Raw genomic sequence first — 27,570 nt, 5'->3', positions numbered from 1 at the left:
CGCAGTGTCCCGGGGTCACGTGATCCTCATTTGCGACCTTCTGACCAGCAAAGTCAATGGGGAAGCGGGATTCATATAACAACCATGTTGTTCACAATGGCAGGAATTTGCTGAACAACCATAGCAGGAAACATTGTACAATGGGGAAAAGTTCACGTAACAACTGTTTTGCTTAGCGAGGGAGATTTTAGCTCCATTGTGGTCGTAAGTCGAGGACTATCTCTATTCTAACGACATGCTATTTTCTGTGGCGGCAAGACAAACTCTCCCTTCCTGTAACTTTGGTTTCATTCTCTCAAATAATTCCAGGAAGGGAAAAGGCTGTCTGAAAATTTCCCTTTACCGAACTGTGTGTTGTGGCCTGCCAGCGGCCAGAGAAGCTGGCGGCAGACTTGGACAGACAGGAGGTTGCGGACGAACATGGGCCAGTCCTGGAGTCTGGGGAAGGCTCTGATGAGTGCTCTGCATTGGAGGCAGAGATGGGGCCAGGGCCGTCTGACAGTTGTCAGCTGCCTTCGAAGTCGGACATCAGTGGGGCAGAAGAACAGCTGGAGCCTGTTCCCAGTGTGCCCATGTGCAGAGCTGCCAGGAGAAGGGAACAGCTAAGGCACAAGGGCCAACTCAGGAGTAAAGCCACAGGTGGACGGTGAATGGCCCCTCCCATGGGAAATAAAGAGGAGCGAAAGGGGAGTGGAGTTTGCAGGAGGCAATTAGTTAATTTCATTACCGTGAAGATCTATTCGTGACTCTCAGAGACTCCTTGCCAAGTATTTTCTTGTACAGTGTTGCGTTTCGAAGATATCAGCTTGGCAGCTCTCCAAGCCTGATAAGGTCTGTGGCTGTAAATTCACCCTTGAAAGACTGTTTGCCGGGACTTTGCTGGATGTGAATAAGAGGAATTCACATTAGCTTAATAAAAATAGGTTTTGTCTGCGTCGTGGTTTTGTGAAGCCTAGGTCAGAACGCTGTGAGCTTACAGTCAATTTGTTAAGAAGGCTCACAACAGCCCATCCTCCAAACTGGCTTCACAAACCTCTCACAATTTGGGGGTTCTTTGATGCAACTGTTCCCTCTTCTCCCTATCCTCTTCTCCCAGGTTGAAACTCCAAGGAGGAGAAACCAGCCAAATATTACAAGAGAGGTATATTCAATTTATTTATAAAGACACGACAACAGCAAGCCCCATGACATTCTCTCCCAAGTCAGATAAATAATATTTGTTCTCCAATGTTATATAAAAAGCAAAACTACGTGTTAAAAAGGGATGGGCCCAAATAGTTATATGGTGATTCAGACCGAGAAAAACTCCAACCTGTTTTGTTTTTTTTGTTGTTTTTTTTTTGTTTCGTTATCCAGGAGTTTGTTGGGAGAGTTCTGCCATCTCTTTGACAAATACTGTTTGAAATGGATAGATTAAATAAGAGAGAGAGAGAGAGAGCGAGAAAGAGAGAGAGAGAGACTGTAATTCCACTTTTCTGCCACTAATGTTCATTCCAGTTCAGCATGAATAGACAGACTTGTGTGCCCAAGGCTAAGAAATATAAAAAGGAGATAGTTAGCAAAGTTGATTTCTGTCTTAACTTTCAGGGCCATTTTCTGATGCTCTGTGACTCAGTCAAGGGACAGAAACATTGCTACTTTTCTCTGAAGTGCCAAGAGGATCAGAATTGAAGGATTTAAACCCTTGTTCATTCTAGGTCCCCAAACATGCAGAAAAAGAAAAAAGAAAAAGAAAAATTGGCCGGTAGCTTGGATAAGCAAATAGCGTATAAAGTTCAACTCGTGTACAATCTGCTAAAGTACGGCACGGCGGCCGTATCACAAACTCCTGAACGGAATTTTTTTTTATTAGTTTTTTAAGAAACCTGACATCTAGAGTTTTTTTTTTTTTTTTGCAAGTGGATGGATGCTCCTGATAAGGCAAACTCAGCGGTTCTAGCTGCAACGGTGTGTCAGTCAGCACAATCACACCACCTTCTGCCTCTTCCCATTGAAGGGATATGTGTTGTGGCCCGCCAGCGGCCAGCAGAGCTGGTGGCAGACTCAGACAGTGAGGAGGTTGGGGAGGAACATGGGCCAGTCCTGGAGCCTGGGGAAGGCTCTGATGAGTGCTCTGCGTCGGAGGCAGAGATGGGGCCGGGGCCATCTGACAGTTGTCAGCTGCCTTCGGAGTCGGACGTCAGTGGGGCAGAAGAACAGCTGGAGCCTGTTCCCAGTGTGCGCATGAGCAGAGCTGCCAGGAGAAGGGAACAGCTAAGGAACAAGGGTCGACTCGGGAGTAAAGCCATAAGTGGACGGTGAATGGCCCCTCCCATAGGGAATAAAGAGGAGCGAAAGGGGAGTGGAGTTTGCAGGAGACAATTTGTTCACTTAATTGGTTCATCGCTCTCTGAGACTCCTTGCCATGTTTTGAAGATATCGGCCTGGCAGCTCTCCAAGCCAGATAAGGTCCGTGACTGTAAATTCTCCCTTGAAAGACTTCGATGGATGTGAATGAGAGGAATTCACAGTAACTTAATAAAAAGGGGGTTTTGTTGGGACAAGGAATCTGCTTCATGCTCTTGGGAAGCCTAGGTCAGAACAATACGTCCTGTGTCCCTTCTAAAAAAAATAGAAGGAAAGGAACAATGCAGAATAACAGCGGGAAATGGAAAGGTGTGATCCATCCCTTTCGCGGGATGCAGGTTGGAGAACCCGAGATATGAGAAGTGGAAAATTTGGAACAGATGCGGTCTTCTCCTCCCCAGCCCACCCTACCCCACGCGCACCGTCCAACTTGTCAAAGCGAAGGGAAAGACGCCCCTTTTGGGTGAACGCCTCCTCTGGTGAGGTCCTTGGTGATACCTGGCCGCGGAAAGAGATCTTTCGACTCCGAGAGAAAGAGAGAGAGAGAGAGAGAGAGAGAGAGAGAGGAGAGGCACTGCATGTTTGTAAGCTGAGTTAATTAAGGCTTCCGAACCAAACTTGGTTCATAGCAGCTATGGAGTCTGAAGGTTGCCCCGAGGATCGTTCTAGCCGATGGCTTCGCTGTTAGTCTTGTAGGCTTGCTTACGCAGGTGGGTTTCGATCTCCTCCCGGAAAACAAGCATGCCAAGGTGCGAGTGAGAAGCCTCGTTCATGGCTTTCGACTGGATGCACATGCGGTATTGCTCAGGAGTCAATTCATCGGCACAGTGCTTCTCGTGCCAAAGGTGAAAGAGGCCGGGCACCGGGGTCCTTACCACCATCAGGTTGCTGTGCAGGTACTTCCGGTAGAGGTGAACATCTTCTCCGCCCCACCCTTTGACTTCCAGATCGAAGCCGCCTGTGGGAAATCAGAGAGAGGTCAGGAGAACCGTTTGAAGGTTGTGGAAGACGGAGCCGGAATCAAAAGGGATGATGGGCGTCAATTATTTTATTAAAATAATTCAGCAGAGTGGCAGAATCTCCAGTTAAGACGCCATGCCAAAATTGTGGAAAGCTTTTGGGAAAAGTGTATTTTTGAGGTTTGAGGTTTGAGGTTTGAGGTTTGAGGTTTGAGGTTTGAGGTTTGAGGTTTGAGGTTTGAGGTTTGAGGTTTGAGGTTTGAGGTTTGAGGTTTGAGGTTTGATGGCTAATAACACCACTTTTTTTTTTGGAGTTTCAAGATAATTATATTCCACTGCTGGAATGGCCTGGGAATAGCCCAGACCTTAACCCAATTGAAAATCTATGGAACTGACTAAAGAAACTTGTTAGTCAGAAGTGACCCAGCAATAAAACACAGTTAACAGAAGCAATCATTCAATCTTAGTTTCACATTATAACAACTGCAGAACTAAAAGACTTGGTTCACTCCAGGGGGAATAAAGAGGAGCGAAAGGGGAGTGGAGTTTGCAGGAGACAATTTGTTCACTTAATTGGTTCATCGCTCTCTGAGACTCCTTGCCATGTTTTGAAGATATCGGCCTGGCAGCTCTCCAAGCCAGATAAGGTCCGTGACTGTAAATTCTCCCTTGAAAGACTTCGATGGATGTGAATGAGAGGAATTCACAGTAACTTAATAAAAGGGGGGTTTTGTCGGGACAAGGAGTCTGCTTCATGCTCTTGGGAAGCCTAGGTCAGAACAATATGTCCTGTGTCCCTTCTAAAAAAAATAGAAGGAAAGGAACAATGCAGAATAACAGCGGGAAATGGAGAGGTGTGATCCATCCCTTTCGCGGGATGCAGGTTGGAGAACCCGAGATATGAGAAGTGGAAAATTTGGAACAGATGCGGTCTTCTCCTCCCCAGCCCACCCTACCCCACGCGCACCGTCCAACTTGTCAAAGCGAAGGGAAAGACGCCCCTTTTGGGTGAACGCCTCCTCTGGTGAGGTCCTTGGTGATACCTGGCCACGGAAAGAGACCTTTCGACTCGAATGTTCATTCCAGTTCAGCATGAATAGACAGACTTGTGTGCCCAAGGCTAAGAAATATAAAAAGGAGGGAGCCAAAGATTGGGAATCCTCTTGTGAAGGGATAGAATGCAATAGTTATATTTCTATGGATTAAAATACTACAGAATGTTTTAAATACATCATATGCTAATTAGATACATTATATGCTAATTAGATACATTATATGCTAATTAGATACATTATATGCTAATTAGATACATTATATGCTAATTAGATACATTATATGCTAATTAGATACATTATATGCTAATTAGATACATTATATGCTAATTAGATACATTATATGCTAATTAGATACATTATATGCTAATTAGATACATTATATGCTAATTAGATACATTATATGCTAATTAGATACATTATATGCTAATTAGATACATTATATGCTAATTAGATACATTATATGCTAATTAGATACATTATATGCTAATTAGATACATTATATGCTAATTAGATACATTATATGCTAATTAGATACATTATATGCTAATTAGATACATTATATGCTAATTAGATACATTATATGCTAATTTTTCCTAGAGGAGATCAACCCTGACTGCTCTTTAGAAGGCCAGATCCTGAAGATGAAACTCAAATATTAACAGCATCATCTGTTGATCTATTTGCTCGGTATGCAAATTGCAAGGGGTCTAAAAGCGGATTCGTGATGGTTTTCAGGTACGAAAGCACTAGCCTTTCAAAGGTTTTCATGACTACAGATGTTAGAGCAACTGGTCTCTAGTCATTCAGTTCCTTGATGGTGGGCTTCTTGGCACTGGGATGATGGGCGTCAATTATTTTATTAAAATAATTCAGCAGAGTGGCAGAATCTCCAGTTAAGACGCCATGCCAAAATTGTGGAAAGCTTTTGGGAAAAGTGTATTTTTGAGGTTTGATGGCTAATAACACCCCCCCTTTTTTTTGGGGAGGTTCAAGATTATCATATTCCACTGCTGGAATAGTCTGGGAACAGCCCAGACCTTAACCCAATTGAAAATCTATGGCACTGACTAAAGAAACTTGTTAGTCAGAAGCGACCCAGCAATAAAACCCAGTTAATAGAAGCAATCATTCAATCTTGGTTTCACATGATAACAACTGCAGAACTAAAAGACTTGGTTCACTCCATGGGAAGACGTTGTAAGGCTGTCATTCATGCTAAAGGTTACCCAACTAAGTATTAACTGACATGATAATTTTTGTATATCTCGTTTTTTTCTACTTGTTTTCTTCTTTATAGTGTAACTGCTATTCTAATAGCAAATCCTTCCTAAAAGTTATTGAATTACGTTCTTGATTAAATTATCTTTACATTGATATATAATTTTATGGTACTACTCCAAAAAAAAGTGGTGTTATTAGCTAGTTTTAGAAAATACACTTTTCCCAAAAGCTTTCCACAATTTTGGCCATTAGAATAGAATAGAATAGAATAGAATAGAATAGAATTTTATTGGCCAAGTGTGATTGGACACACAAGGAATTTGTCTTGGTGCATATGCTCTCAGTGTACATAAAAGAAAAGATACGTTCATCAAGGTACAACATTTACAACACAATTGATGGTCAATATATCAATATAAATCATAAGGATTGCCAGCAACAAGTTATAGTCATACAGTCATAAGTGGAAAGAGATTGGTGATGGGAACTATGAGACGATTAATAGTAGTGCAGATTCAGTAAATAGTTTGACAGTGTTGAGGGAATTATTTGTTTAGCAGAGTGATGGCCTTCGGGAAAAAACTTCTTGTGTCTAGTTGTTCTGGTGTGCAGTGCTCTATAGCGTCGTTTTGAGGGTAGGAGTTGAAACAGTTTATGTCCAGGATGCGAGGGATCTGCAAATATTTTCACGGCCCTCTTCTTGATTCGTGCAGTATACAGGTCCTCAATGGAAGGCAGTTGGTAGCAATTATTTTTTCTGTAGTTCTAATTATCCTCTGAAGTCTGTGTTTTTCTTGCAGGCGTTTCATTACCAAACTAGGTAACATCATCTGTGCTAGAGGAGCGGGGTGGTGATGATGGAAAGGAGGAAGAGGAGGAGGAGGAGGAAGAGGAGGAAGAGGAGGAGGACAAAGAGGAGGGAAAGGAGGAGGAGGACTGTGAGGTCCTTGGTGCTCTCTAAGCTTAGTTGTTTTCTTACAGATGTTTCATTACCAAACTAGGTCCATAGCAGCTATGGAGTCTGAAGGTTGCCCCGAGGATCGTTCTAGCCGATGGCTTCGCTGTTAGTCTTGTAGGCTTGCTTACGCAGGTGGGTTTCGATCTCCTCCCGGAAAACAAGCATGCCAAGGTGCGAGTGAGAAGCCTCGTTCATGGCTTTCGACTGGATGCACATGCGGTATTGCTCAGGAGTCAATTCGTCGGCACAGTGCTTCTCGTGCCAAAGGTGAAAGAGGCCGGGCACCGGGGTCCTTACCACCATCAGGTTGCTGTGCAGGTACTTCCGGTAGAGGTGAACATCTTCTCCGCCCCACCCTTTGACTTCCAGATCGAAGCCGCCTGTGGGAAATCAGAGAGAGGTCAGGAGACGGAGACGGAATCAAAAGGGATGATGGGTGTCAATTATTTTATTAAAATAATTCAGCAGAGTGGCAGAATCTCCAGTTAAGACGCCATGCCAAAATTGTGGAAAGCTTTTGGGAAAAGTGTATTTTTGAGGTTTGAGGTTTGATGGCTAATAACACCCCCCCCTTTTTTTGGAGGTTCAAGATTATCATATTCCACTGCTGGAATAGTCTGGGAACAGCCCAGACCTTAACCCAATTGAAAATCTATGGCACTGACTAAAGAAACTTGTTAGTCAGAAGCGACCCAGCAATAAAACCCAGTTAATAGAAGCAATCATTCAATCTTGGTACCACATGATAACAACTGCAGAACTAAAAGACTTGGTTCACTCCATGGGAAAACGTTGTAAGGCTGTCATTCATGCTAAAGGTTACCCAACTAAGTATTAACTGACATGATAATTTTTGTATATCTCGTTTTTTTCTACTTGTTTTCTTCTTTATAGTGTAATTGCTATTCTAATAGCAAATCCTTCCTAAAAGTTATTGAATTACGTTCTTGATTAAATTATCTTTACATTGATATATAATTTTATGGTACTACTCCAAAAAAAAGTGGTGTTATTAGCTAGTTTTAGAAAATACACTTTTCCCAAAAGCTTCCCACAATTTTGGCCATTAGAATAGAATAGAATAGAATAGAATTTTATTGGCCAAGTGTGATTGGACACACAAGGAATTTGTCTTGGTGCATATGCTCTCAGTGTACATAAAAGAAAAGATACGTTCATCAAGGTACAACATTTACAACACAATTGATGATAATATATCAATATAAATCATAAGGATTGCCAGCAACAAGTTATAGTCATACAGTCATAAGTGGAAAGAGATTGGTGATGGGAACTATGAAACGATTAATTAAATTAATTAAATTAAATTAATTACTGCAGATTCAGTAAATAGTCTGACAGTGTTGAGGGAATTATTTGTTTAGCAGAGTGATGGCCTTCGGGAAAAACTGTTCTTGTGTCTAGTTGTTCTGGTGTGCAGTGCTCTATAGCGTCGTTTGAGGGTAGGAGTTGAAACAGTTTATGTCCAGGATGCGAGGATCTGCAAATATTTTCACGGCCCTCTTCTTGATTCGTGCAGTATACAGGTCCTCAATGGAAGGCAAGTTGGTAGCAATTATTTTTCTGCAGTTCTAATTATCCTCTGAAGTCTGTGTTTTCTTGTTGGGTTGCAGAACCGAACCAGACAGTTATAGAGGTGCAAATGACAGACTCAATAATTCCTCTGTAGAATTGGATCAGCAGCTCCTTGGGCAGTTTGAGCTTACTGAATTGGCGCAGAAGAACATTCTTTGTTGTCCTTTCTTGATGATGTTTTTGATGTTAGCTGTCCATTTGAGATCTTGCGATATGATAGAACCCAGAAATTTGAAGGTTTCTACTGTTGATACTGTGTTGTCAAGTATTGTGAGAGGTGGAAGTATGGAAGGGGTTTTCCTAAAATCTACCACCATTTCTACGGTTTTGAGTGTGTTCAGTTCCAGATTGTTTTGGTTGCACCACAAGGCTAGTCGTTCGACCTCTCGTCTATATGCGGATTCGTCATTGTCTCGAATGAGACCAATCACTGTTGTGTCATCTGCGAACTTCAGTAGCTTAACAGATGGATCATTGGAGATGCAGTCATTGGTATACAGAGAGAAGAGAAGTGGGGAGAGCACACAGCCTTGGGGGGCCCCTGTGCTAATTGTACAGGTATTTGATGTGATCTTGCTTAGCTTCACCTGCTGCTTCCTGTTTGTTAGGAAGCTTGTGATCCACTTACAAGTCTGTTCCGCTGGTTTAGCTTAGTTAGAAGAATGTCTGGAATGATGGTATTGAATGCTGAACTAAAGTCTACAAAGAGGACCCTTGCATAGGTCTTTGGAGACTCAAGATGTTGTAGGATGTAGTGCAGAGCCATATTAACAGCATCATCTGTTGATCTATTTGCTCGGTATGCAAATTGCAAGGCCTAAAAGCGGATTCGTGATGGTTTTCAGGTAGGAAAGCACTAGCCTTTCAAAGGTTTTCATGACTACAGATGTTAGAGCAACTGGTCTGTAGTCATTCAGTTCCTTGATGGTGGGCTTCTTGGCACTGGGATGATGGTAGAGCGTTTGAAGCAAGAAGGAACATAGCACATCTCTAGTGATTTATTGAAAATATGGGTGAAGATGGGGCCAATTGGTCAGCACAGACTTTTAAGCAAGAAGGAGTTATCTTGTCTGGGCCTGGAGCTTTTCCTGGCTTTTGTCTGTGAAATAGGTCCTGCACTTCCTTTTCTGTGATCACTAGGGGTTGTGAACCCAATGAAATGGGGTCAGTTGTAGGAGGCTTGGCTGTTGTTGGTGTGTCTGAGATGGGGGTTGTGGAGATAGGTGGCTGTAGTTTCCTTTCAAACCTGCAGTAAAACTCATTCAGGTCATCTGCCAGTTGTTGATTACCTTCAGCCTGGGAAGGAGGTTTGCCATAGCCGGTGATATTTTTAAGAGTTTTCCACATGTTTGCTGGTTCATTTGCTGAAAATTGATTCTTTAGCTTTTCAGAGTAGCTTCTTTTACTGTAGGCGGTTTAAAGAGGGATCAAGATTAAAGTCCTTGCACAGAAGAAACCAATAGAGGCCTGACCTCCCCCAGAATTCCTGAAGAATTCTGCCCGAATGGAGTCAGTCTGGTGAGATCCTTGCAACCTATTGTAAGTGACTTAACAATAAAGCTTCTGATTGAAACTATATTCACATGTGGTTCTGGCTGCTTGCAGCTTCAGCAGTACTACGAGGCCACCATAAAACTTCTAGCAAAACAATTATAATGAGTTATTTCGTTCTATATCTTTAGTCATTGTTTCTCTTGATAGAGGAGAATATTTGTAGCTCAGGGTTGACATGAAGGGTCCTTGGTGGTCTCTGAGCTTGGTTGTTTCCTTGCGGACGATTCATGACCCAAACTAGGTAACATCATCAGTGCTAGAAGGGCGTGGAATGATGGTGGTGGAGGGGGAGAAGTGGGAGGAGGAAGAGGAGGAGGACTGTGAGGTCCTTGGTGCTCTCTAAGCTTGGCTGTTTTCTTGCAGATGTTTCATTATCAAACTAGGTAACATCATCTGTGCTAGAGGGGAGCGGGGTGGTGATGATGGAAAGGGAGGAGGAGGAAGAGGAGGAAGAGGAGGAGGAGGAGGAGTACTGTAATGTCCTTGGTTTTCTCTAAATTTGGTTGTTTTCTTACAGATGTTTCATTATCAAACTAGGTAACATCATCTGTGCTAGAGGGGAGCGGGGTGGTGATGGTGGAAAGGGAGGAGGAGGAAGAGGAGGAAGAGGAGGAATAGGAGGAATAGGAGGAGGAGGAGGAGGAGTACTGTAATGTCCTTGGTTTTCTCTAAATTTGGTTGTTTTCTTGCAGATGTTTCATTACCAAACTAGGTAACATCATCAGTGCTAGAAGGGAGAGGGGTTTGAGAGGCAGAGGAGGAGGAGGAGGAGGAGTACTGTAATGTCCTTGGTTTTCTCTAAATTTGGTTGTTTTCTTGCAGGCGTTTCATTACCAAACTAGGTAACATCATCAGTGCTAGAAGGGAGAGGGGTTTGAGAGGCAGAGGAGGAGAAAGGGAAAGGAGGAGGAGGAGGAGGGGAGGAGGACTGTGGGGTCCTTGGTGCTCTCTAAGATTAGTTGTTTTCTTGCAGATGTTTCATTACCAAACTAGGTAACATCATCAGTGCTAGAGGGGAGTGGGGTGGTGATGGTGGAGGGTGAGGAGTAGAAGGAGGAGGAGGACAAAGAGGAGGGGAAAGGAGGAAGAGGAGGAGGACTGTGAGGTCCTTGGTAGGTAGCTCTGATGTTGTTACCTAGTTTGGTAATGAAGCATCTCCAAGAAAACAACCAGGGCTCAGAGACCCTTCAACTGTTTATAAAAAAAGGGAGGGAGCCAAAGATTGGGAATCCTCTTGTGAAGGGATAGAATGCAATAGTTATATTTCTATGGATTAAAATACTACAGAATGTTTTAAATACATCATATGCTAATTAGATACATTATATGCTAATTTTTCCTAGAGGAGATCAACCCTGACTGCTCTTTAGAAGGCCAGATCCTGAAGATGAAACTGAAATACTTTGGCCACCTAATGAGAAGGAAGGACTCACTGGAGAAGAGCCTAATGCTGGGAAAGATTGAGGGCAAAAGAAGAAGGGGACGACAGAGAACGAGGTGGCTGGATGGAGTCACTGAAGCAGTCGCCATGAGTTTAAATGGACTCCCAAGGATGGTAGAGAACAGGAAGGCCTGGAGGAACGTTGTCCACGGGGTCGCGATGGGTCAGACACAACTTCGCACCTAACGACAACAACAGCGCTAATTTACAGTAGATATGTTAGAAAGGCAATTATTCCTGTTACTGAAATGTTTAAATTTTGCTCTAGGATCTGTTTACTTTCCATTAATAAATCCTGCACTCTAGAAGATGGGGAAAATCTGTATTGTGCCATTTTGAAAGAGCAAACCTGGACAAACATTACGGTTTTCACTTAAGAGATTTACCTAGCGAATGAAGTGGTTTCCAATTTCACCTCTTTTACTGCAATGTATTACAATTTACACGGAGGCATAATCACAATAATCTGTTATGCTGAAAAATTCGGTTGAGCCACATGATGGCACCAACGCACAAAATGAAAAAAAGTTTCAGTTATTCATGCTAGTTTTTTTAAAAAAAAAGTTATGTGAACAGTAATGAATGTTTCACAAAAGTCCAAAATCAAAATATTGCATCCAGGAAATCCCGGCAAGATTAATTAATTTTACATTCGATAAATAACTAATTGAAAGCTCATGCTCGCCCACCTCTATCCTTTAGATTTAACCACCCACACTTTAGATCAACCGACATAAGAGTTTGCAAGCTGTGTATTTCAGCATAAAATCCATTTGCTACAATAAAAGCGATAAATAAAAGAGAAAGCATTTGGGCCAGGGTGGATAAAAATCAATGCTTTTTAAAAAAAAAAAAAATTAAAAAATCTGATTTTTTTAAAATTTAAATTGATTTTTTAAAAATTTAAATTGGACTTTTTAAAATCAAATATATTTTAATAAATAAAATGCTTTTGGAATAAAAATCTATCTAAAGGTAGTTATCTATTTAAGATACATTCATAATTTAGTTTATTCAGCAGGAAATGGAGCTTCGTTATGTAGCATCAGGGTGTATATTCTGCAATATTGGGACTGTCGGTGAGTCAATAGCAGGTCAGAGGAGGAGCCGCTGTGGGACAGTTGCTCTTTTAAAAATATGATTTAAAGATAAATAACTAGAAGATAAATAATATAATTTATTGCAATTACAATATGTATGTCAAGATTAGAAGCTGCAAGACTATGATTATGTATATTTAATTGTATTATTACTGTAAACACTGTGTAAAAAATGCATTAACTCAGTCAATACATTGTCCACAAAATATGTAAGGATGTTAAAGGAAAATTACAAATAAAACATATTTTTTTTACATGGGGCCTATTACACGTGCAACAGCCAAATTGTTTAATGGCATATAAAGGCAGAGATCTCTGTAATGGTAGTTTAATATTCTGACCATGTCAGCAGATGGCTGACGAAAGCTTAGTAGAATAAATTTTTTAATTATTTTAGTTCTGGAGCTTGCGGAATGTCTGTTTCTTATTTTACAAATATACCTGGAACTCGTATTTTTAGAATAGCTTGGTGTGTGTATGTGTGTGTGTATATATATATATGGTAAAGGAAAAGGTTCCCCTTGCACATACATGCTAGTTGTTGCTGACTCTAGGGGGTGGTGCTCATCTCCGTTTCAAAGCCGAAGAGCCAGCGCTGTCCGAAGATGTCTCCGTGGTCATGTGGCCGGCATGACTCAACACCAAAGGCGCACGGAACGCTGTTACCTTCCCACTATTTTTTCTACTTGCATTTTTACGTGCTTTCGAAACTGCTAGGTTGGCAGAAGCTGGGACAAGTAACAGGAGCTCACCCCATTACGCGGCAGCACTAGGGATTCGAACCACTGAACTGCCGACCTTTTGATCGACAAGCTCAACGTCCTAGCCCCTGAGCCACCGTGTCCCTTATATATATATATATTATATATATATTATATAATATATATATTATTATAATATTATATACGTCGCCAAGACACTTCCAATTTTACACGGGAGAAAACCTGAACAACCAAAGACCTACATACAAACACCCGTGAAAACCTCAGAAAACAAATATATATATATATATATATATATATATATGTAGGTCTTTGGTTATTCGGGTTTTCTCCCACGTAAAATTGGAAATGTCTTGGTGACATTGCGCCGAAGTCTCATTCGTCATCTTCAGGCTGGTGTTTACTGCTTCGTGCTTCTAGGAGCACCCGCGAAAACCTCAGAAAACATATATATATATATATATATAAATATATATATATATATATATATATATATATATATATATATATATATATATATATATATATATATATATATATGATTTAAATCAAGCCTTTTTACTAATAAATTAAATCATGATTTAAATCAATTTGATTTAAATAAAATCCATCCTGATTTGGACACCATCTCAACCAAAATCAGAAAGTGAGTCGTTTATACATCTTACCAATGGCCAAGAAATCTGTGCGATACTGACACATCATCCCAAAGCCAAAATCTCTCCAGAAGCCGGAATCTTTTTTGTGGACCTATTACATAAATAGACACAGAATTTTAACTTCAGGAAAGAGCAAAACAACAAGGCCTGAAATGAAACCCACTTCAGCGTTGCCCGATTGTGAGGAAAGAAGGCGACAGGAGGTAAACATGAACCATCAACGGGAGGAAGAGGTGTTTAGAAGTAGATTATTGCATCAAGTCCCAAAGGTGCTTTTTTTTTTTCCTTCAAGAGGCGACTGGACTTCCTTTGTTTTCCCTTGAAGACATTTCGCTTCTCATCCAGGAAGCTTCTTCGGTTCAGAACTGAAGAAGCTTCTTGGATAAGAAGTGAAACGTCTTCAAGGTAAAAAAAGGAAGCCCAGTTGCCTCTTGAATAAGCACACCCTGACCTGGATGGCTGAGATTCTCCATAGACCAGTGATGGTTAACCTTTTTGGTGCCGAGTGCCCAAAGTGCATGCCCGCTCACGCGAATGCACGTGCACATATCTGTAGGCAAACTGTAGGCAGAGGTCAGGGATGGTGTTCTGTCTCCTTCCCCACTTCAGACCCACGAGCTGGCCTTCAGCCAGTGGATTCACAGCTCCTATCAGTCCTGGCAGAGAAATCGCAGCTGCCTGCCAAAGTTCAAACAAATGACTCACGTAGCAAGACTTTCAGCTCTTTTTGAAACGGTTCAGCTAAACTTTTGCTTCCCGTGGACTGAGAGCAGTCCCAAAGCTCCTTATATATCCTGTGGGGTGAGGCTCCTGTCCCACCCTTCCTTTTGATGACGCCGCCTCCCTAATCTTCTGAAGCGCGGATCAAGCCAAGCTTGATTATTATTATCAGCTGAGTCTGAAGGCGTAGCCTGGGGAAGGGAGGAATCAGGGGATGATTCCCATTACATCCTCCGACTGGTCTGGTTCTGGCTCCTGGAGCCGAGCCAAAGGAATCGGTGCTCCCGAGGTAAGCCTTACTGGCCCTTCCCCCTCACTTTCTGAGTCACTTTCAGGCATGGGGCCAGGTTCAGGGGCTGGAGTCACTACAGATGATATCTAAATCAGTGGTGGGATGCTGCCAGTTTAACAACCGGTTTGATGATTGCGTGCATGCGGGTCTAACATGCGCGTGCAGTTTTACAATACTAACCTTCGGTGTTATCATTTGGGAGTAACACAGCTGAGGTGTGGCAATTTGCTCTGCTGTGCCAATCAGCTGAGAAGATAAAGGTAAGTAAAGTCCAGGGGCGGGTGGGCAGGCCAACATGATTGTCAGAGCGAACCAGTTCGCTTCCAGCTGATCGTCGGAGCTACCGGTTTGCCCGAACTGGTCGGAACCGGACGAATCCCACATCCGAGCTAAATGCACCATCAGTTTAGGTCCAATTCCAGACCTCTCCCTCCTTGAATTCCACTGAGCTTTCTCCAGTGTTGATTTAGTGCTGACCATGAGTGGATCAGATTCTTGTGAATGAGTTTGAATAAACCTTCTACACTGTACCTTAAATTGTGATAACTGGACCAAGGTTTATTAAAAGGGAGACTTTCATTTCTCATCCAAGTAACTTCTTCACTCACAATGAAAATTTTTGGGGAGGCAGAGTGTTGTTGGAATGAACCAACTCTTGCCATACAGACTGCAGGGGGTTTCTCCCCAAAATAAATTTACATTTCATTTATATCTATCAATTATCTATCTATCTATCTATCTATCTATCTATCTATCTATCTATCTATCTATCTATCTATCCATCCATCCATCCATCCATCCATGTATCCAGCTATCTAGCTATCACTCAATCATTCATTTATCTACCCATTCATCCATCCATCATTTATATCAGCGGTAAAATCCATTTTTTTAACTACTGGTTCTGTGGGCGTGGCTTGGTGGGTGTGGCAGGGGAAGGACACTACAAAATCTGCATTTGCACCCCATTCTGGGGTCAGCCAGAGGTGGTATTTGCCAGTTCTCCGAACTGCTCAAAATTTCCGCTACTAGTTCTCCAGAACCTGTCAGAACCTGCTTGATTTCACCCGATTTATATCATTAGTCTGTCTGTCTGTCTGTCTGTCTGTCTGTCTGTCTGTCTATCTATCTATCTATCTATCTATCTATCTATCTATCTATCTATCTATCTATCTATCTATCTATCTATCTTTTTTTAAAATTTGCTTTTATATCCCACCCTTCTCCGAAGACTCAGGGCGGCTTACACTATGTCAAGCAATAGTCTTCATCCATTTGTATATTATACAAAGTCAACTTATTGCCCCCAACAATCTGGGTCCTCATTTTACCTACCTTATAAAGGATGGAAGGCTGAGTCAACCTTGGGCCTGGTGGGACTTGAACCTGCAGTAATTGCAAGCAGCTGTGTTAATAACAGACTGTCTTAGCAGTCTGAGCCACCAGAGGCCCCTATCTATCTATCTATTTATCTATCTATCTATCCATCCATCCATCCATCCATCTTATATCATCTATCTATCTATCTATCTATCTATCTATCTATCTATCTATCTATCTATCTATCTATCTATCTATCTATCTATCTATCACCTGTCTGTTTATCATCTATCTTTGTATCTATCATCTATCTGTTATTTATTTATTTATTACATCTTTATGCTGCCCATCTCCCTAACCCCTATAAAGTGACTAAAATAAATAAACACTAATAAAACTGACTCGAAACACATTTCCTCCCACCCCCCAAAAAAATCCGCTGAGTCGAAGAAAACTAGAATAAATGGAAACTTGCTAAATGTTAATCTGATAAACTAAGAACAAGTTTCAGCCAAGGTCTCTCTCTCTCTCTCTTTTGTTCATGTCATTTGAGGACACCAAGTCCTTTCGTTTCTGTTGTTTGGGGAAAAAAATTCAATGAAGCCCAGGCAAGGACAGATCCACTGGCAACGAGTGAAACTTCATTTTTAAAGATGTTCCAGGAAATGATACGCTGCACGGTGTTGTTGTTACTATGGCGAGTAACGTTTTGAAAGCTTCTCTGAAACCCCGGCCGGTCTCTTACCAATTGCTGTTCCACTGGAGGTGGCCCGTCTTGATTAGCGTAGACAATGGCAGGATTATAAAGGCTGAAAACCACCGGATAAAAAACCTTCTTGCCTGCGAAAAAGAGGGAAGACTGCGTGTGAACGACTGACCGAGAAAAGGCATCCCGCTTTTTTTGTTAAAACTATTTCCCAAGCACTACTATAACATGGAAGGAAGGAAAGGAGTTGATTATAGTAGGGCTCTCCAACCTTGGGCGCTTTAAGACTTGTGGACTTCAACTCCCAGAATTCCCCAGCCAGCCATGCTGGCTAGGGAATTCTGGGAGTTGAAGTCCACAAGTCTTAAAGCGCCCAAGGTTGGAGAGCCATGGATTATAGGGAATGGTGCTCATGTCCGTTTCAAAGGCGATTGAGCCAGTGTTGTCCGAAGAGGTTTCTGTGGTCCTATGGCCAGCATGATGTCATGGAAGGCTCTTTTCTCCTGAACAAAGTCATCTACTCTACTCTAGAAATCAGAAGAAATTTCCTTATGGTGACAGCAATCAATCAATGGAATAACTTGCCTCCAGAAGTTGCGGGGGCCTCATCATTGGAGGTTTCCAAGAAGAGGTTGGACAACCGTTTGTCCAGGGTCTCCTGCTTCAGCAGGGGGCTGGACTAGAAGACCTCCACGGTCCCTTCCAGCCCACTCTATTCTTACTCTCATTTGCATGCTTTCGAATGGCTAGGTGGGCAGGAGCGAGGGGAAAGATGGGAACTCACCCCTTTGCGTGATGCTCAGGTCTCAAACCTGGGCTGTCGGCTTTCCGACCGACAACCCCAGCGTCTTTTAACCAATGAGTCATCGCCCTGCCCTAAAACATTTCTTGCATCTAACAGAGACTATTGAGAGTACAATATAAATCTAAGACTCAAGACATCCAGTTGGAGACATAGAATACAGAATAACAGAGTTGGAAGGGATTTTGAAGGTTCTTCTAGTCCAAACCCTTGCTCAAACAGGAGACCCTATACCTGTGATGGTGAACTTATGGCATGCGTGCCACAGGTGGCACGTGTAGCCATATCAGTGGGCACGCCAGCTCAGCTCCAGCGCACATGCGCACACCAGCCAGCTGATATTCGCGCCTTCGGGGCCCACTAGAAGTAGGGAAACAGACTGTTTCCTGCCTCCGGAGGGCCTGTGGTGGGTGCGGAAGGCCCGTTTGTCTTTCTCACCTGGCTCCAGATCCTCTCTATGCATCTAGGGAGGACGAAAACAGCCTTCCCCAGGCCCTCTGGAGACCCAAAACGACCAGTTTCCCAACTTCCAGTTGGATAGGAAGTGACATTTTTTGCTGTCCCCTAGAGAGGCTCTGGAGGCTGGGGACAGCAAAAAAGTCATTTCCTGTCTAACCGGAAGGTGGAAAACGGGCTGTTTTGGGCCTCCGGAGGGCCTCCGAGGGGGTGGGGAAGGCTGTTTTCGCCCTCCCCAATTGCATAGAGAGGATCTGGAGCCAGGTGAGAAAGAAAAATGGGCCTACCAGGCCATCATGTGCCAGGAGCGGGGGGTGAGGTGGGTTGCGTGCGCATGCACAGGGCAGGGCACATAGAATTATGGGTGTGGGCACGTGCGTGTGCAAACCTTTCCCCCCCCAATCCTGGCACACAATGGCATCACTGCCCTATACCACTCTGGACAAATGGCTGTCCAATCTCTTCTTAGAAACCTCCAGTGATGGGGCAACCGCAACTTCTGCTATTCCATTGATTGATTGCTCTCACTGTTAGGAAATTCCTCCTTAATTCCAGGTTGCTTCTCCCCTCCATTAGTTTCCATCCATTATTCCTTGTCTGGACTTCAGGTGCTTTGGAAAATAAGTTGAGCTCCTCTTCTTTGTGGAAACCCCTAAAATATTGGGAAGCTGCTATCATGTCAGCTCTAGTCTTTCTCTTTATTAGACTAGGCATACATATCTAGTTATAATCAAGGGTGAAATGCTCCCAGTTCGTACCGGATCGCCTGATCCAGTAGTGATGGCGGCGGGTGGTTCAGAGAACTGGTAGCAAAAATCCCTGCCCCTCCCCCCCCCTCCGTGCCCAGCTGAGCCACACGATCATCAGAGGTTTTTGTTTTTTTACTTTTAAAAGCATTTTTTCTTCGGCCAAAAAAAATGCTTTTAAAAGTAAAAAAACCCAAACCTCTGATGATCGCGTGGCTCAGCTGGGATCATTAGAGCTTTTTGAAAGCATTTTTTCTACAACCTCTTCGGCCAAAGAAGTTGTAAAGAAATGCTTTTAAAAGCCTCTGACGATCAGGCAACTCAGCTGGGATCGTCAGAACCCTTTAAAAGCATTTTTTTTACAGCCTCTTCGGCTGAAGAGGTTGTAAAAAAAATGCTTTTAAAAGTTAAAAAAAATTTTTTTGCCATGCCCACCCACCCAGGCACATTACCCCCCCCCCCACCAAGCCACGCCCACAGATCCAGTAGTAACAGCTTTTACATTTCATTACTGGTTATACTCTATAGTGTATGTGTGTGTTTCTCTGTGTATTTGTATGCATGCAGACATACACATGACAGACATAACTGTTTGACCTGTTTCCAATTCCTGGCTCAGCTGTGAAGCTCAGTTAGGCCACGGTTCCATAATATACAGTTTTAGGAACAATAAGGTAAATACAGAAATACTGCCCTCCATGAAACGTGGTGGAACTGTGGGAAAGCTGTGATAGAAACATTAGACCCCACTTTCCTTCCAAAAGGACATATGTAACACCACAATTACCCTTTACTATAAATACTTCCAGGTGTTCCACATACTTTTCTACTACAAACTGCTTACTTGCAGGACTGCAAAACTGCAAGGCAGCTAGCCAAGTTCTGTTTGGCAGCTTGTGAGATCCCAAAGAGGAACATAAAGGACAGGAAGGTAGAAATAGAGGCAGAGTTTCTTATTGTAATGTATACAATATAATATGTATACCCCCAAAATAAGACATCCCCTGATAATAAGCCCAATCGGGCTTTTGAGCGCATGGAAATAAGGCCAAGCGCTTATTTCAGGGTTTAAAAAATATATAAGACAGGGTCTTTTCAGGGAAACACGATATATATGTTTATAACCTTATCACTAGTTTTGTTTATGATCACCTTGACAAAAGCGATGAATCGTCTACTCGTGCCATGTTCAGGGGAGAAAGCCTCCTCAAAGAAAACCCTCTATATAAATATAATAAATGAAATGAAAACAACCACTGTCTTACACCCTCCCCCTCAAGTAATTTTCCAGATGTCTAGCGAAGGATTAATTCAGCAGTTTATGGCAGATCAGCTGTTCCCAAGGAAAATATATGACCCTATCAGGACTGAAGAAACCATGAGAAATGAAATGCCTCAGGAAAATTTACAATGCAGGAGGAGGTTATCCAAAGAAATATTTTGCAGTATAAGGCTTCTTCGTACTGGGAAAAAGGGAATAATCTAAAATGAGGGAAGGGAGAAGGGGAAGGAGAAAAGGAAGATGGGGATAATGTGGCAATTGGTGGGGCTTATATGTCTACTTTTTAGAAGCACCAGCTACAAAGGTAGGCCGGTTTCTTGGGTTCACAGGTACATTCTGAGAAGATGTGACAGCTACGTCATCCAATTTACTTACTAATGTCATTTTCCGCACCACCCAATGAGCAATTGCAACTCTGGGCAGCTAACAAAGGATTAAAACCTGCTGAATTTCACCCCTAAGGAAATACATTGATAAAAACCTAGCTAGAGGGATTATTCGGCCTAGCCGGTCTCACATGGCAACGCCCGTTTTGTTTAGGGGGAAAAAAGATGGAAGTTTATATCTATGTGTAGACTTCCGGGGCCTGAATGCGGTTTGTGTTGAAAACCTATACCTATTAATGAAGGATTTACTATCCACCCTATCAACAGGAGAAATATTCACAAAATTGGATTTGAGGGAAGCGTAATACAGGGTACGTATACGACCAGCGGATGAGTGGAAAACAACCTTCAATTGCCCTTTAGGCAGTTCCCAATTTCATGTAATGCCGTTCAGCCTACTGGGCACTCCTGCTGTCTTTATGCAGGTCATTAATCAAGTATTGCATGACCATCTGTACCGGGTTTTTTTTTTGGTATACTTAGATGATATATTAATATATACCAAAACTATGGAGGAACACACTCATAAAAGTATTTTCCCATAAAAATATTTTTGGGCCAATTTTAGCCACTACTGTACATGCAAAAATTTTTCACTTCAATCCAAGTTCCCAGAGGGCCGGTGTATCCACAGAAAATCTCATAAATTAAGAGGGTGCTAAAAGTTATTGATCATCATTAGAACTAAGGAGAAATTTCCTGACAGTTAGAACAATTAATAAGTGGAATGACTTGCCTGCAGAAGTTGTGAATGCTCCAACACTGGAAATTTTTAAGAAAATGTTGGATAACCATCTGACTGAGATTGTGTAGGGTTTCCTGCCTGGGCAGGGGGTTGGACTAGAAGGCCTCCAAGGTCCCTTCCAACTCTGTTGTTATATTATATTATATCTCTCTGTTAACACCACCCTTATTTTATTATGTGGGTAAGAAACCTTACCAGGTGCCAAGGAAACTGGACCCCCTATCACAAGGATATCAACAGGGACCATGTTGCCCCACCTCTTCTCCATTTTCTTCAAGGTATAAGAGGAACCTACCTGGTTCTGTATTCAGGCGGCAGCTGTTCAAGAATTCAGCCGTGAAATAAATATCCACATCGCAGAAGAACATCAAGACTTCCCCTTTTTCCCAAGCTCGGGCCCCCACGTCCAGTCCTTGGCCACGGTTGAATTCCTCATTCAGAGAAACCAGAGTGTAGTTATGGAAGTCAGCCTCTCTAACAAGAGAAAGAATCAAGAGTTTGGAACATTCAAGTTCTCGGTCCACGGCCCAGCAGCTCAACACAATACCCTGAAGGCAGTCATGGGATTCAAATAATTTAACAACCGGTTCTCTACCCATGACCGGCTGGGTGGGCGTGGCTATGGTGGGCGTAGCCAGGGGTGTGTGACAGGCAACACTCGGCCTTCTGCACTTCCGTGGGAGTGAAAACGGACCATGGAGGGGAATGTGTTCCTCTTCCTGTGCCCTGTTTTAGGCCTAGTAGGCCTCTCTGCAACCTCCTGGGAGCGAAAACGGGCTGCAGGGAATCCGCCCCCCTGTTTTGGGCCTAGGAGGCCTCTCTGAAGCCTACTGGGAGTGAAAACAGGGTGCGTGGGAATTCCGGGAAGAGGCGGGGACAGCCAGCAATTTAACTACCAGTTCCCCTGAACCAGTCCGAACCGGCTGAATCCCACCACTGCCTGAAGGCCAATTAATTCAACCAAGCTCTATATCTTACATTTCACCCTTGCAGAGTTGCTATTGGAAGGAAGATCTGTGTTGGGTTCCTTGCGATGCAAAGATTACTACACACCACCCCCTACTGTTCTTCATGAATACAATGGGCCTCTGGAATTTCCTAGCTAGATATTCCTTCTTTAGATGCAGTGGTGATTTCCATTTCACTTGTTGAGTGTCATTCCGTGGCACCTACCAAAGATAGGCCAAAATCTGCAACATGGCGAGCGCAGAGTTGCAACTTGTGTGTACATGTCACAGACACACAAAAGCTTTGACTGCAACACTTGCCTGCCATCTTGCAGATTCCAATTTCCCGGCAGATACCCGAGTCTTGCATTGGTGTTATGAAAAGGCAGCAGCCACTTGGATAATTTCTTTTTGGGAGAAGCTCTGCAAAGGTGCTCATTATTTAAAGTTGCATGTGATAAATTAGGGAAGCTAATTTCTCTTTCTCCCAAGTCTATTTGGACAGAAAACTTTTCTATACAGAACCACCAACGTATAACAAACTCTTCCCCTGTTCAGACACTTAATTTAGCAGGACGGAGACTGATAATGTCAGGCCTGGAAGCCATCTTTTTACTACTGTGGGAAGCTGGGAGTGGGGATTGTACGGAGCAGGGGTGATATGTAGTCATAATAACATTCCTTTCTCAGAGAGTCAAGGACATCTTGCCCTGCACCTGGAAGGCTGGAACTGGAAGGCATCTCCAGTTGGGACGGTGCTTGGATTGCACCATGTGATGGACATGTGGGTGCAGGGGATGGGAATTGGACTTTCCTTTGGATGGGGAAAACCTGGAGGCTTTCAGATTCGGGTTTTCCCAGATGTGCCAATATGACACCTTTAATAAAAAGGAACTTTGAGGAACTTCAAGCCTCAGAGTTCTCTTTCGTTGGGGATATTATTTGGAACCCTGACAGATAACCAGACAAACACTCTTGTCAATGGAAAAGAACTTTGCTGCAAATGACCACATGAACATGGTAGCTTTGTATCAACTTGGGTAATGCTAATAGCGTCACCAAAAAAACAGGTTCGAAGAATGGTGGAAATTTAACATAGCCATTTCTCACTGGAATAGCTACAAGGACCAGCCATTGTAAATCATCCCCTGTATTATATTTCTTTGGGTGAAGTTTAGTTCAAAATTAACATTGGATGTCCTAGATTATAGTTTACTTTCATTGTTCAGCGAAAGACTTTTCAGAAACTGAATTTCCTGAAGTCCCTAATCACCTCCAATTACAAATAAGAGTTTCACTTGAGGGCAGAAACCAAATTATTATTTGAGGAAGCATAACATGATGGCTGATGGCTAGGTAACAGCAATAGCACTTAGATTTATATATCACTTCATCATGTTTGCTGATGCGTTATGCTTTTGCTAAGATTGGGTTCTTTTAGCTGGGTCTGCTGTGCCCATGAAGTAACAGAATAGCAAAGTTGGAAGGGACCTTAGAGGTCTTCTAGTCCAACCCCCTGTGCACGCAGGAGACCCTGCTTATGATTCTGGACAAGTAGTTGTCCAGTCTCTTTTTAAAAGCCTCCAGTGATGTAGCATCCACAATCCAGAATAGAACAGGGTAAGAGTTGGAAGGAACCTTGGCAGACCAGGTGGCAATGAATATACAATATGCTAAACATAATACCTTTTGTAATGCAAATAAACCTGGGAGATGGTTGGCATATAATTTAAGGAAGAAACAGAAAGCACGTGTCATACAAAAAATAGAATATAAAGGTAAAGAGATATACCAACAGGATAAAATTAAAAAGGCATTCTCAGAATTTTATACTGCACTATATGCAAAAGACAAAATATTGAATAGGGACATTTATGATTATTTGAAAGATTATAAGGTTAATATTCTAACATTAGAACAGAGGGAGGAGCTGAATCGGCCGATAGCTACTGGAGAAATAGTGGAGGCAATTAAACAATTAAAATAGGGGAAAATCCTGGTACAGATGGTCTTACAGCAACTTATTATAAAAACACAGGATGAAATATTAGGCCCACTTAAAGAATTATTTAATCAGATACAATTAGGAGTGGGAATACCCCCGTCATGGAAAACATCTTTTATTTCACTGATACCAAAAGAGGAGCAAGACTGCTCTAAACCTGGTAACTACAGGCCGATTTCACTTTTAAATAATGATTATAAGATTTTTGTAAAAATAATAGCAAATAGATTAATGTTAGTTTTACAACAAAGAATTCATACTGATCAATCTGGTTTTATAAAAGGGAGGCAGATGAGGAATAATGTTAGACAGATTATTAATATATTGGAATATTTGGAAAAGAAGAATACTTCAGCGGCACTTATTTTTTTGGATGCAGAGAAAGCCTTTGATCGATTGCATTGGGATTTTTTATTTAAATTAATAGAGAAAATGCAATTTGGAGACTGTTTTATTAGAATAATTAAAGCGATTTATGGTAGCTTGACAGAAGTTATTAAGATTGCGAAAGGAACGAGACAGGGATGTCCCTTATCACCATTATTGTTTGTTTTGACTCTGGAACCATTATTAGATAAAATACGAGAATTAATGAAAATAGAGGGAATTAAGATTAGACAATATGAGTATAAAGTTAGAGCTTTTGCAGATGATGTAGTGGTTACGTTAACGAATCCTATAAATTCAAGTAGATTTTTGTTGGAAGTAATTGATAAATATGGAAAGGTATCAGGATTTAAAATAAATCAGAATAAAACAAAAGTGATAATTAAAAATATGTCCATACAACAGAAACAAAAACTAGAGGAAATGACCGGATTTGAGGTAGTAAAAAAGGTTAAATATTTAGGGGTCTATATTAGCTCATCGAACAAGAAACTTTATAAGAATAATTATGACTTGCTATGGCAAAAAGTTCAGAATGATATGAGTGGCTGGAAAATTAAGGTCTTTTGGATAAGAATTTGGTGGATTATTCAAAATGTACTGAAGAAGAAGATAAAGTTCCTGCCACAATTTTTCCTATTGGGAATTATAACGGATTGTACAGGGATTGAGACTAAATTGATTCTGAATTTAATAACAGCAGCAAGACTGTTGATTGGACAATACTGGAAGAAAGAAGAGATACCTACAATAGAAGAATGGATATTGAAAGTTATTAATTTGGCTGAGATGGCTAAAATCTCAGCGTTTTTAAAAGACAATACGCAGGAAAGATATTTAATTGAATGGAAAAAATGGATTGATTATCTACAAAACAGATATCAGATTAAGAAATATCAGATTGCCTTTGAATAATTAGAAAGTTATTTTATGTAATGGGGAGGGGGTTGGGAGATGAAAAGCTTTGGATGTGGTTATTTGGATTGGAAGGGAAAATTTTATTCTATGTTTGGTTTATGTATAACAATACCTTGTGATTGACCGGGAAGCCGGGGGAGGAGGGGGTTTGGTTTTTGGGAGGAGGGGAAAAAGGGGAAAATGTTTTTGTTTTTTAAAACTCTTTCAATAAAAAAAAAAAAGAGTTGGAAGGAACCTGGGCAGTCTTCTAATCCAGGGGTCTCCAACCTTAATAATTTTAAGGCTTGTGGACTTCAACTCCCAGAGTTCCTCAGCCAGCTTTGGGTTGGAGACCCCTGTTCTAGTCCAACCACCTGCTCAAGCAGGAGACCTTATTATCATTCCAGACAAGTGGCTGTCCAGTTTCTTCTTAAAAGCCTCCAGTGATGGAGCAGCCAGAATGTTGTGTCTTGCCCGCTCTCACCGCAGCCGGGGTCTGCTTATTTATTTATTTATTTATTTTATTAAATTTTTATACCGCCCTTCTCCCAAAGGACTCAGGGCGGTGTACAGCCAAAGTAAAAACAAAGATATATACAGTTTAAAACAACAATTAAAAAGAGCAAATTTTAAAGGCCGATTATTAAAATTTAAATTAAAAAGTTAAAAAATATTAAAAACCCAATTAAAATACATCACTAATTATGCCAGTCCCGCTTTAATGAATAAATATGTTTTGAGCTCACGACGGAAGGTCCGAAGATCGGGCACTTGACGCAGACCGGGGAAGTTCGTTCAGGCGTCACTTCCCCACAGAGAAGGCCCTACTCCTGGGGGCCGCCAGCCGACACTGTTTGGCGGACGGCACCCTGAGGAGACCCTCTCTGTGCGAGCGTACGGGTCGGTGGGAGGCAAAAGGTAACAGCAGGCGGTCTCGTAAGTACCCGGGTCCTAAGCCATGGAGCACTTTAAAGATAGTTACCAAAATCTTGAAGCGCACCCGAAAGACCACAGGAAGCCAGTGCAAGCTACGGAGCAGCGATGTCACGTGGGAGCCACGAGCGGCTCCCGTTACTACTCGCGCAGCCGCATTCTGGACTAGCTGCAGCCTCCGGGTGCACCTCAAGGGCAGCCCCATGTAGAGAGCATTGCAATAATCCTTATCTGCTTCCGAACGCTGAAGAATGTCCTCCCGGCCCCAGCCCTGGCTCCATGCCCAGACAGGCTGAGGAGGGGGCATCTCCCGGCCCCAGCCCTGGCTCCATGCCCAAGCAGGCTGCAGAGGAGGGAGCACCCCCCGGCCCCAGCCCTGGCTCCATGCCCAGGCAAACGGAGCAGCTAGACCCCTCCCCCTCTTCCACAGCATGTGAGCCTGAGGAAAGTTTATTTCCAACAGCTGCTGATTGGAGTGACCCTTGCATCAGAAGACTGGATAGACGGAGACAACAGAAGGAAGGGAGGGGCAGGCCTTAATGAGTGCTGAGTCATGGAGCCACACCCCATGGCCTATATAAAGGATCTGCTTTCTGGCAGTCTCTGAGTCAGGCAAAGTCGAACTTATCTTGCTGAAGTCACTTTTTGGTCTCCTGCCTGCTCTGAGGACTTTGCTAGGACTTTGGGCAGAGCTGCAGAGGCAAGCCTGATTCGGATTTCCCTGACCCGGCCGTCAGCGGAGGAGTGGGACACGACACAGAACATCTAAAGTCATTAGATCAAGCTCAGTTCAAGAGATTTGTTGATGGGACGACTTCTGGTATCCGGCGGCAACGGACATCTGGAGGTGTCTCTCCTGCCTCCAGTGTCCGAATCCGGCCGCCTCTGAGGCCCTTAGGGGCCAGGTGTTCCGAAAAGGACACCTGCCGCACGGACGGCTCGCCAGGGGTCTCCCAGCCGACATACAGGACTGGGGGGACCGATGCTGGCGCGTCCTAGGCTCGGAGGGGTTCGGAGGCCTCAGGCCGCGGCCATTATTTTGGTCGTCGCCTAGGCCGCTGTGCCCAGTGACACCGGGGCTTTGGATTTATAATTGCAGCAGCCTGGTGGCGAACAGGAGCGGAGAAGAATTGAGGAAGGAGAAGGGAAGGAGATATCGGCAAATGTGGTGGAGTGCTCCGGTGCGGGGGTTTCTCTCCCTGCGACTGGAAGGAGCACGAATCACTTGGAGAGGAGAACTTAAAATAACAAGATTACCGGTTTTGTGGAGCTCTGGAGAGAAGAGGTGATGGAGAAATTTAGGAGGGAGGTTTGAGGCCCCCCTCCTCTGGGGAA

The 27,570-nt window shown here is 42.8% G+C and overlaps 1 protein-coding gene across 4 annotated transcripts in view; it reads right to left on the bottom strand.

The window, feature by feature from the left end:
* Positions 1–6,578: 6,578 nt before the first annotated feature.
* The window catches only part of CSGALNACT2 (chondroitin sulfate N-acetylgalactosaminyltransferase 2), a 91,100-nt gene continuing 70,108 nt past the window's right edge, over positions 6,579–27,570 (bottom strand). For 3 of the 4 annotated variants that reach the window (XM_058189072.1, XM_058189070.1, XM_058189071.1), the window contains exons 5-8: positions 21,362–21,540; positions 16,689–16,783; positions 13,621–13,702; positions 6,579–6,919 (exon numbers count right to left, since the gene is read on the bottom strand). In XM_058189072.1, coding sequence (XP_058045055.1) covers positions 6,627–6,919; positions 13,621–13,702; positions 16,689–16,783; positions 21,362–21,540 — 649 coding nt within the window. In that variant the 3' untranslated portion in view covers positions 6,579–6,626. The remainder of the gene's footprint in view (positions 6,920–13,620; positions 13,703–16,688; positions 16,784–21,361; positions 21,541–27,570) is intronic. The other variant, XM_058189073.1, reaches the window with a different exon arrangement.

Source organism: Ahaetulla prasina, chromosome 6 (genome assembly GCF_028640845.1).
Source record: "Ahaetulla prasina isolate Xishuangbanna chromosome 6, ASM2864084v1, whole genome shotgun sequence".
NCBI lineage: Eukaryota > Metazoa > Chordata > Lepidosauria > Squamata > Colubridae > Ahaetulla > Ahaetulla prasina.
This window is presented reverse-complemented; position numbering and strand designations above follow the sequence as displayed.